We start from the raw sequence: 11913 nt of genomic DNA on the forward strand, positions 1-11913 counted from the left end.
TGCTAAAGAGCAAATGGAAATACTACTATAAAATCTCAAACTTATTTTTGAAACATTCATGATATTAACATAAAATATGGTAGAGTCCCATTCACCTTTGACTCAACTTACTCAGGCGAGCAAGTTTTCTTAAGCATTATAAAATCCAAGAAGACCAAAGTCATGTTTCAAAGTTCCGAAATTATTTTTTGTACCAAAGTTTAATTATAAAACATCATAATCAGCAAACATATCAACAGTGACCTTTGGAATGACAGCAGACGATCCATTAAAGACATCCTCGATCTGTTCGCACGTGAATTGATATATATTCATCTCTCCATCACTCACCAAACTGTCCGCCAATCCAATCAGTCTCTCCAATCCCCCCGAGTCACCCTTTCCCTCGTCCTTTCCACATTTCCGCTTTCTTCCCCACCGCTCACTCGCCTCCCTGTCGTCATGTTTTGGTGGCCTCGGGTTGAAGGTTTGTTGATCGAGTTGGTCCATCCAGTTGTCACGGATTCTTTTTGAGGACTGCATAACAAACATTCCATTTTCTTCCACGAATCCTTCCTCCATTTCATTCTCCATGTTAAATGGAGTGATTGGAATATTATTGTTAAATTGTTCTTTTAATATTAATTATTTTTTATTTTTAAATTAATTAAAATTAATACCTTCAATCAATTCGTTTGTGAAGTCTTGAAAGGAGGTCGCCCCTGAAACTAGCAAAATTAATAAAATAATACTAACCATGGGAATATAAAATGAGTCGATTGTACGACGCAGTAGAAACTTCAGTAATCAGCCAGGAAATGTTACTGGAGGCCATGGACGAGTAGGGCCCTGTCGGACTCCTAGAATGTTCGGGATCTAGAATGTTCTAGTATGTTCTAGAACAATTATTCCCGCCAGATTTCCGCACTAGAAGAAAGGCGGGAGTTGAACTATTAACCACCCTATGTTCAATAGATGAGTCACGTGTGTGTAAAACCATATCAGGCTACATAGACCTGCTACTTGAGGTCAGTCATGCCCTTCTACTGGCAGAAGTACAACTCGAATCCCCGGGAGAACTGGAAATTGATGGACGGGGCCATTTTGTTGGTCACCTCCCTGGCCTCCTCACACTCCAAGAACAACTCTGCCCCTTCGGTCGACCCAAAACAGTTTTTTATGTCTCGATTGCAGAATGAAGTGAACATAACCTGTTGGGATGTCATGTTATTTTAGGCGAGGCTGATCTGAGTGGACGAGAATGTGGGTTTATAAGGGCCGACCTCCTCCAGTTCCTCATCACATTCAAAAATTACGTTTTTAATATTTTTGTGACAGAAAGTTCACCGTGGAAGACAAATGTGGAATATTGGAGAAATGTGTGTTGTTTATGCGTTCTCCGACGGTGGTAGTGCACTCATATGCAGCCATTCTGATCGACAAATACCTGTCCTGTAAGTGTAGTGTGAGTATAATAGAGTAATGGGGGGAAATATAGAGCAGTTTGTGAGTGTATTTTACCCGGGAGTGATGGGAGTGTTGTCGAGGAGTGAGGACAACGTTTATGCAATTCAGAGTGATTGATTATAAATAGGGAAGGTGTGTGGGGAAAGTGAGCAAAGACCAGTCCATGGGAGAGTACATCCGAGACCGACTGCCCTCGATAATATCGGTAGGTGTGAGTGGAGGATGAGTAGAACCCCTCCAAGTCCATGTTTATTCACTACTTCTTTGAGGTGTTGTGTCAGTTCCTGGTGGGTGGGGACAGTCCTTCTGTCCTCGCATATTACAGCCAGATGTGTCTCCAACAGTTCGAAAAGGTGTTTGCTGGGGATATTGCAGGTGGGGGTGTTTATAATGGTAGTCCTCCAACCCTACGCCCTCCAAGTGATGGCAGTCCTCATAGAACAACACCCAAAGGGGGCTGTCTGAGGTCTACCGCAATTTCATGTTGTTTTTGGTGAAGGGGACATTCCACGAGACAGTCGAACTGATTCCCTCATTCTTCCGTATTATGAAGGCATATATATACGTGGATTCCACATTCCCCGTCTTGTTTAATATGGCATACTCCCCCATCAAGATGTGTGGGTTTGAGCGATATGGGTTTGCCTTTCGGGCGGTGGTCCTCCAGGCCTGGCCAAGTGAGACTAAAATATTGACATATAAAAAGAGTATTATTGTATTGGGAGTGTTTAGAATATTCTTCTTTAATGTGGTTGGCCTGTTTGGGTCGGCCTTTGTCATGTCCCTGCTTGCCAAGACATGTGAGTTGGCGTATGTCTGTCCTCTCATCTGTAGGCCATTGGTGTTTATTAGTAAACATATTTACTCTCGGATGGTCGTATTTAATGACCACATTGAACGGAATATATATTTCGTGGGTCTGTCTAAATTGTTGTTCGACACCCCCTCCTTGTACGTCAATCAGACATTCCACTCCTATTGGTACAGAGGGATTGGCATTTAGGAGTGCTTTTATGGTCAATGCCATCAACATGATCTACCCTGAGCCGTCTGTCAATAAGCGACAGCACTACATCGACATGAGGATTGAGCATTTAACTCTCCAGGACAGTTTATTCACGATGGGAGGGTTGTTTAGATAACTTTAAACTGTCCTTGTTCATATTGGAGTCTGCGGGGTCTGTCAATGTTGATTTGATTAGTGGGGTGAATCATTCTGATTATTTTGCTCAAATGTTAAAGAATTTTGCTTTGCAGAATCCGACGATTGTATATTCGTGTTGTGATTGTAGATGAATTCGTTGATTGAGCAATGTCCTCCTGCTAGGAGACCTCATGTCGTCGATTGTATTCGCAAAATGGGGGCTTTTGGTGATGTGGTATGATTCCCGTTATAAATCAATGTTTTTTCCAATCATACTTGTTCAATCAGCAATATAATACGATCATAGTATTTATCAAATGATTATTGTAAGAAAATATTAGTTCACTCTGCTTAATATTCAAACACGCAATCTAAACAAGCCTATCCTATTCGAACTTGTTCAATCAGACCATATTAGACATACAATATGTCACAGGCGCTACCGGTTACCGAGCGCTACTGGTTAACGAATGCTCAAATTTAACATTTTAAGACTTTTTTATACAAATTAAACTTTTCTCTCAGTTCCAAAAGGGTGTGGATTACGGACCTATTTTTAGTAAATGGCTGGTTTAATTTTGGGATGTTACCTGTGTAGACATCATTGCTGATCGACTGCGGGTTCCGTTCTGTAGACAACAATCAGAAAGCACGTAAGGGCGCTTTAAATAAACATTTAAACGTTAAAATTTATCTTATTAATGGTGATTGAACTGTATTCGATTACAATCTATGTTTAGAGAATATCTTTCTTTCTTAGTATAATTATGTCATTCGTGGTGATTGAACTGTATTCGATTACATTAATAATTATGTCATTTAATGATATCTTAGCACACTGTTTTAACCTTTTTTGACCGGGGACAAGTTTAATTTATTGAATTTTTCTGGGGGTCACATTTAACAAAACAATTTTATAAAAAAGCTAAAGAAATTAAAACATCCATTTTTCTAGCAAAAAATCTCCGAGAAACCGCATTTAGAAATTTCGACAGTCTAAATACAGGAGATTTGTAATGTCACAGAGATCTAAATTTATGACAGCATCGAACAACTAGTCATTCCCTTGTAAATATTTCTAGTAATAAAAACAGCACAGTTATATATAGCAGACCTTCTAAAGGCCCGTAATAAGCACATTATGTAAGAATTTATTCTTGTTTGTAAACCAAAAAATACAGTCCAAAAAGATAACTCGATTTTAACATAGACATTCTATATAATTGAATGAAAACTGAAAATATCAAAAATACAACTCAGAGAGGTACAAATATTAAAAAACAGACCTACTGACAGCTCCAAGATAGTTTGCAAAGAAAATTGATCAATTTGGACTTCACCCTCTTTCCTGTCGAAAAAGCGCTGGTAGATTCCCGAGGCATTCCGCTCTCAACGACGTTATAAGAAGAGCTCTCGATTCAATCGGATTCCCATCAGTGCTGGAACCACCTGGATTGGACCGAGGAGATGGAAAACGCCCAGACGGGATGACTATCTTTCCGTTTTTGGAAGGAAAGCCTCTCGTATGGGATTCAACATGTTCTGACTCCTTGTTCAAGACAAACATGTTGGAAAGTGCCTGCAATGCCGGCACAGCTGCGGATAAAGCAGAGGACATCAAGAAGAAGAAATATGATGGGCTCACCGATCGTTACGTTTTCCGGCCGGTTGCTGTCGAAACCCTGGGATCGATTGGGAAGGAGTCGTTGTGCTTCCTCAAGTGTATTGGACGTCTCAAGACCTTGAGAACACACAATCCTCTGGAGACGAAATGGCTCCTCCAGAACGTGTCCCAAGCAATAGTGAGGGGAAACAGGATCGCCATCAGTTCTTCTTCTTTACATACATTAGATTAATTGATTTCTAATTCAAAGAATTCCATTGTGTTTTGAGGGATTTTAATTAGAAAAAAGCACGATATAATTTGTTTAAGTATAATTTTATTATCAACTCAAATTTTCATGGGCCCGCTTTTATCATCAAAAAATAGGAGGAAAATCAAAAAGACTTAATAGTGCATCCCGTGTTTAATTTTTCCTGTTTTTACCTTAGTCTCGATGTTAAAAAAATTAAAAAAATCATCAATTATGATTTTCATTATTTTGTGACAGGTTGTGTTTTATATGCTGCCCGATAACGTCAATTGAATCTAATCAATGCCTAAAATGTACATCAACTTTCAATCCTGTTGTTGGACTGAATTATGAGATTTGCCTTGGATTCGGTCTATCAATTATACAAACACTCTTACAGGGGCGCAGAACCGATCAAAGTTGGGCTTGACAAACCGCTCATAGACCTTTAAAATTCCATCAATGTCCCTCCCACGTGACTGCATGTCTCTCCGAACTGTCAAAATTATATACGAACATTAACTTCTACGAATAAGCCTAGTTTCTGCATCACATTTGAGGAATAATTTAAGATCGCACATTTCACTGATTGTTTTGTTATGAAATGTCAGGATTCCTTCGATGATGATCACCCTCGACGGCGGGATTTCCTTGACTTTGTCCTTGACTCTAACACAGTCGAATTCTAGCACCAACCTACTGTGTGTCTTGTAGTCGTACACTGGGATTTCGACGGGCTTAAACTGCATCACATCATTTAGTTTCTCGATGGCCAAATCCATGTCAAATGCTTCTATTTGTAAGTGGGACAAAGTGACCTGGATTGTCAAAGTCGTAGTCACCGTTGTATGCTGCGGTTAATTCCTCGGGGTTGAGTTCCTTGTAGAAGCTGTCGAGAGTGAATATTTGGATGTCGTTCAAGTCATATTCATATTGAGAGGCAATTTTTTCTGTTAATAAGTTGCAGAAGTATGTCTGTTGGTTGGAAATATGTTAACTGTACTTTTCCAGAGGCACTACCTCCTGCCACACCGATTATAAATGGCGGCGGAACAGTCCTCATGTTGCTATATTTAACAAATGAGTCAATTCTTTTATTTCTATTAAAAATTAATTAAACAATTACATATTAAATAACAAATTTTATCACAAAAAATGACCTTATAAAATGGATTTTAGATGCCATTTTGCCTAGAATTGGCATCTATAAAAGAGAATAGTAACTAGGGCAACATAAGTCAATAAAGTCAATTTCGTTTTGATTATTAACCGACATTTAATTTTGTATATTCTATTGTTATCGTTATTTATCCTATTAGATTAGTTTTTTATTTATAAATGTTATCATTATAAAGATTTTATTTTTTATAGCGGCAAACCTTAATTTCTAACGTGATATTTAGCATGAATGATTATTTTGTTGCAATGGTTTTGTAAAAGATTGCGTTGAATATCAAATTTTAAAAGATGCTTTACATGATAAATTTCCCGAAAATCTTCCAAGGCACCGAAAATATAGACTTATAAAGAAGATGGAGAATTTCACCATTATCAATGACAGGTACTGTAAATTTGCAATAAATTTACAGACTTTATCTTAAATCTAGTGATCCCAAGTTAGTCATATCCCTCGATAATGAAACCGAAATGGAGCTTGTAGCGAAATCATTACATAAGTTTTCACACGGAGGAGTAAATAAAATTGAACATGAATGTCGACAAAGATATTTCACTGTCAAGAATGACATTATCAGAAAAGTCATTCGAAATTGTGAAGTTTGCAAGTTTTCGCGTCCTTTAAAAGTTCAAGATTTTTTAATTGTAGATTGGAGATATAAATCACCATGTGTTTGCTTCTTGTCCAAATGAACGTTTTCAAATAGACATTATTATTATTATTATTATTATTATTTAAAGACCAATACGGGCAAGCCAGTTAATTATAGTTAATCCCGTGATCGCCGATCCAAACGAGGGAGATCCTTCTGAAAGGTTCAATCCTTCCCGCAAGATCGGCCTGAGACGACGATGTCCCAGGGTCTGAGAAGCTAAGAGTCCTTTTTCGGAAGGCATTAAGTGCCTCCTGAGCGTTGCCATATCCGAAGGAATTTCCAACTGACATGGTGGACCCCGTAACGCCACGCTAAGCCCGGAAGGTAAGAGATCCCCATTTCCAACTGTGTCGTGCCAGAAGTACTCGTTGCCTCACGGGCAGGGGAACGATAACGAGAATTAGCCCCAGGATGAAAACTGTCCTCCTTCGGAATCGAACTCACGACCATCCAAATCCATTATCCATAGCTTAGTCTTCAGCCAAGGGGGCTAGATCTGAAAAGATTTTCAACACTAAACGAAAATTTCAAATGGATTTTAACGAGATCTTTGTTTCGCCTAAATGGACCATGCAAATTTCTTCAATCAGACAATGGGTCTGAATTCAAAAAACAATAAATAACACAACTATGCGTTGATTTTAACATCAAACAAATCCACAGAAGGCCCAATAATCCTCGGGCTCAAGGAATTGTCGAAAGATTCAATCAAACGATAACCAGGAAGTTGTCAAAAATGACGGACAACAGTGAAAAAAAGTGGGTTGATAAATTGGAAAATGCTGTGTACAGTTATAACATATCTGTCCATTCATTTTCTAACGAAATTCCTTTCGAAAGATATCGAGGAATAAAGGGAATAAATTCAATAATCCATGGTTATATGTCACAGTCCGATAAAGAAACACGCCGTTAATGAAACGCCAACATCAAATTGACAAAAATCATATCGAAAAAAAGATAAATTAATATAAATCGTCATTGGAAATGATTAATTAGTTATAAATGTGACCGTCCATAGAATGGACACGCCGTTAAATGGACACTAGGTGCTTTGAATAGGGTAACAAGGTAAAGTAAAAAAATATATTTATAAAATGATTTTAAATTTGAACATAATTTAAAATTAAAATTGAAATAACTTAAATTTTCCATTGAATCCCATAAAATAATTTATAAGTAGACCTTAATAGAAAAAGTAAAATCAATGAATACTGAACGCTAATTTGGTTTAGGTTGTGAAGGGGGTAATAATTTGACAGATCTCATTGCTATTTCTCGTTTCAATCTCTAAAATTAGGTCTTCTAATCACAAATGAACTGTGCAGACAGGCTTGCTCCTTCAGAAGATTCTTGTTTTGACATTTTAATACATTATGAAGCATTTAGAATTTTTTCTCATTATTCTAAAATATCAATTATTAATTTTAAAATATTATTTTTATTTATGAAATCGGTTTTAAAGCACATTCTGCTTTGGCATCGATTTTAATTTTTGTAATTGAATATATTTAAACCCAAATACCAGCTCAGGTATTTGTCAATTTATAAATTTTTTATTGACAAAATCAATTTTTTTTCTAATTTGATGTTGGCGTTTCATTAACGGCGTGTTTCATAAACGGACTGTGACATTATATATTATATCTTACACTAGGTGAAAAAAAAACCGTTTTTTTAATTACGGCATATTTTGTATGTCTTAGATAATTTAAGTGATGAGTGTGTGACTTTGGAAGAAATGGATGATTTGGTTAATTGTTCGACTCCAGAATCTATTGAAAATTCTCGTAATTTGATTTAAAATATATATTTAGATTATTCCCAGTCAGACAATTTGTTGCCAACTGCGAAGAGAGGTGTTATTTTTGTCAGAAGAGATTCATCATTTTATTTCTTCGATATAAGAAGCCCCTTATTCATATTCATTGTAAATTCATACAAATAGAGACGAAAATTAATAAATCGAAAGTTTTTTGTCACAACACCAAAGTATGATCTCATGAACTTTTTTTTATAAAAATTCATGAATAGTAATTTTATTTCGTTTGGTATTCCGTTTTGGTGCTGTACTTGTCCCGATACTTCTCCAGGAGCGAGGTCACTATGTATTCAGCACAAATGCCCAAAAACTCCTTACCCTCACCTCCTTTTCGTCTCACGTCTGATGTCGGCTTACTTAAAAAATTAAATATTTTTTAAATAATATTTTATCAGCACCATCAACTAATTGTAACTATTGCTTAAATTGATGAATTTTGCGAGATTACAGACTAAATTACTAGTGAACCAATTAAAGAAAAAACAGAGAACGATCAGATCCCAGTCAAAAAATAGCTTGCGCGTTTCCGCGCATGATTGTAACAGAGATCCTCTGTCTTAGCCGAGAAGATTCGCTTGCATTCATGTTTCTCCGCGCGATAAGGAGGCAGACGTGTTTTAAGAACTTGGATGTTTGCGGGACGAAGGCTGGGGAGGTCTCGAATGCCAAAGGGACAATTACTAGTTGGATTTGGATTGTTGAAATAGTTATTTAAAGAACAAATGAATAAAACAATTATTTTTAAAGTGTTATTTTGTATTCGTGTACTTAGTAACTGCCTTTGCACCTTCTGTAAAAGCATAAATTCACATAATTATTTTTATCAATTTAAATTATTTGAACTATGAGTCATTGAATATTATTGTTAACATTGAATACTCATTATTTCCATATCCTTATTAACATAATATTCATTTTTACATTTTTTATTAACTATTGAAATTTAAAAGCATGCCATTATTGGTTGAAATTGAATAAAATTATTGTTAGAACAAATTAAATAGCATTCTTTGACCCACAAATGGCTCTGTAAATTTGCTGAATTATAACAGCCATTAATTAAGCAAAAAATTTAAACCCACTTCGTAGTTGTCAAGATGCCAAAAACTACAATAATGGAATGATTGGCCAACATCGACATCAATTCGAAATTCCTAAGCCACTGAAATAGTCATTAATTGCTGATCAATTCTAAATTCCTTGATAGAAAACATATCGGAGTGAATGATTCAGGTATTCAAAATATAATTTACGCATTGAATTATTTTGTTTTATTTAATTACGAAATTGGCGCCATTTAGCATTTTTATTTTTATCGTTTAAATATAAATACTTTATCACGGTAAAAGCCATTAAAATAATCTTTGGAATGTATTCTCATCCTCACCTACAGTTTGAATATAAATTAGTAAAAAAGAACAAAATCCACAAAGTAAGACAAGACCAACTCGGGATATCTTCTAACCCATCAAAGGTATTTATTCAGCATTAAATTGACTAAAATAAAAATCAGAATTTTTCAATATGCTAAATGACATTTACAAACTTTCCTTATCGATTAAGAAATCTCTAAAACCTTAATTCGATAAATATTTATGGCCATAATTTGTTCTAGTCTATTGGGGAAGGCAGACAACTCTACCAAATGTTATGGAATGGACGAGGAAGATTAGAGACAGCCGACTTGAATATTGGGCAGTCAGTGGGATTAGATGAATATAATTTAGAAAGATATGAAGTAAAATGTGATTAATTTATCAGATGTTAAAATCAATGACTTGTCATTATATTGTGAGTGATTATCTGGGGAGGGGTACGTTTGGGCAAGTAGTAGTAGCCTGGCAATATGAAACTAATCGTCGAGTTGCAATCAAAGTTTTGAAGAAAAATCCGACTCATACACGTCAAGGACTATTCGAGGTTGGTCATAAATAATATTATAGATATCCTTGCTTAAATGTATCAACAATGCTGTGTCGGATTTGAGGCAAGACCACATAATTCTATTTCTCGACCATTTTGAACACGCAGGCCACGTTTTTATTGTGTTTGAACTGCTTTCAATCAATTTGTATGATTTCATGAGAAATAATACATTTTCTCCAATCCCAATTTACGGCATTCGAGCAATTACCTTTCAAGTAATTCAATATCTTACAAATCAAGGTTCTTAAAGCATTAATAAAGCTTTCATACCTCGGGATTATCCACACTGATTTAAAGCCGGAGAATATCATGCTGGTTAACCACCAAGAATATCCATTCCACATTAAAGTTATTGACTTTGGCTCTGCGGTATATTGTAATCGAATAAGCGACTCCGTTTACTTACAATCGGGATATTACCGGTCATTCTGAGTGATTATGATGTAGGGCACCCGAGGTTATTTTGGGTTGTGAGTATGGATGTCCCATCGATGTGTGGTCTCTCGGCTGTATTATGGCAGAATTGGTTACTGGTTGGTCTATATTCCCCGGAGACAACCAGTATGAGCAGATTCGTTATATATGTTCTGCATTGGGTATTCCCAACGACGCAATGCTCATGTCTGGAAAGAAGGTCCCTCTGTTTTTTGAGAAAACGACTTACTGGAAGCTCAAGGTATAAATATGGCCATTTCAATCTTTCAGAATGCTTCTAAATTTACTGAGGCTACCGGAAAAACGGTCAAAAATCCGTCGCGATATTCCGTGAAAGATTTGAACAACATTGCCATAAAAGTGGACTTTAATGCTCATATTTAGATTCTAATATCGTCCCAAAGTGTTCCAAATTTGGATTCATATCAAATCTATCAGCAGGATGTTAATAATTTCATGTTTTCGCTGAGGAAAATGCTCGCAGTGGACCCGAATGAGCGAGTAGCTGCTTGTGATGCAGTGAATCTACCATTTTGGAACTTTACTCCCTATTTGCCTCAGGATTCCAATTGGTATTCATATTTGTGAGTGGATAGGGTGGCCTATAATGTTCGAATAATGTACGCCTCCTATTCCTGGAAATATTCTCATGCCCCTGTACACTTTTATTTACTCCCCACTCAGTCTTCAAAAAGGAGTGTACCCTTTCCTTTCAGTTTTATTGGTCGTTATTAATCTTATCAGATCGTCAAATGAGCCTCAGTAGATGTGTTCCGGCTGTGAGGTAGTTTGGTGTGTGTATTGGGTGTAGTGGAGGTGCTAAAAAAATGTATTATCATTCAAATTTTAAAGATTTGAATTTAAAGTTTGGTTTGTTTCTTTCATATTTAAGCGTTTCATCTTTGCTCCGACACCCTTGATTTTTTGTATTTTTTGAAATTTTCTTAAAAAATGTTTGATGTTGAAATATATTTTTAATGAGGAAATTGTAATTTTTTGAGTTGGGACCACTATAATGTGACACCCAGATAAAGCACGTTAATTAATTTACTCGGTCGATTAATTTAATAATAATTCGATGCATGTTAACTCGGATTAAGTAGGGTACCTAGATTAACATTTTTATGTAATGGTCATAACGTGTTTTATTAATATAATTCACATGATTTATCTCTATGCCAATTCTCTCCCTAAAAACTCAGTTTCTTTTAACTTGATGAGTGTTCTGAGTCAATCTTCTCTCCCTTTTCTCACAATGGAGGACAAATTACTCATTATTGAGTTTCTATGTGAGCATTGTGAGTATTATGTGACTCATTGGCTGATTCCTGATTATACCGAGTGTCGAGAATGTGGAAAGTTTGTTTCTTTTAGAATTTATGGCAGAGCTAACAATCTGATGAATTGTCACCAATGTTGTGCTGCATTCCACTCCGAATGTGTTTCCAGTTTGCC

The 11913-nt window shown here is 36.2% G+C and overlaps 1 protein-coding gene across 1 annotated transcript; it reads right to left on the bottom strand.

The window, feature by feature from the left end:
- Positions 1-204: 204 nt before the first annotated feature.
- Positions 205-573, bottom strand: LOC115231843. The gene has a single exon (XM_029801762.1). It carries the CDS (start codon positions 571-573, stop codon positions 205-207), a length of 369 nt encoding a protein of 122 aa, XP_029657622.1.
- Between the last annotated feature and the right edge of the window lie 11340 nt (positions 574-11913).

Source organism: Octopus sinensis, unplaced genomic scaffold (assembly GCF_006345805.1).
Source record: "Octopus sinensis unplaced genomic scaffold, ASM634580v1 Contig18910, whole genome shotgun sequence".
In the NCBI taxonomy this organism is placed as follows: Eukaryota; Metazoa; Mollusca; class Cephalopoda; order Octopoda; family Octopodidae; genus Octopus; species Octopus sinensis.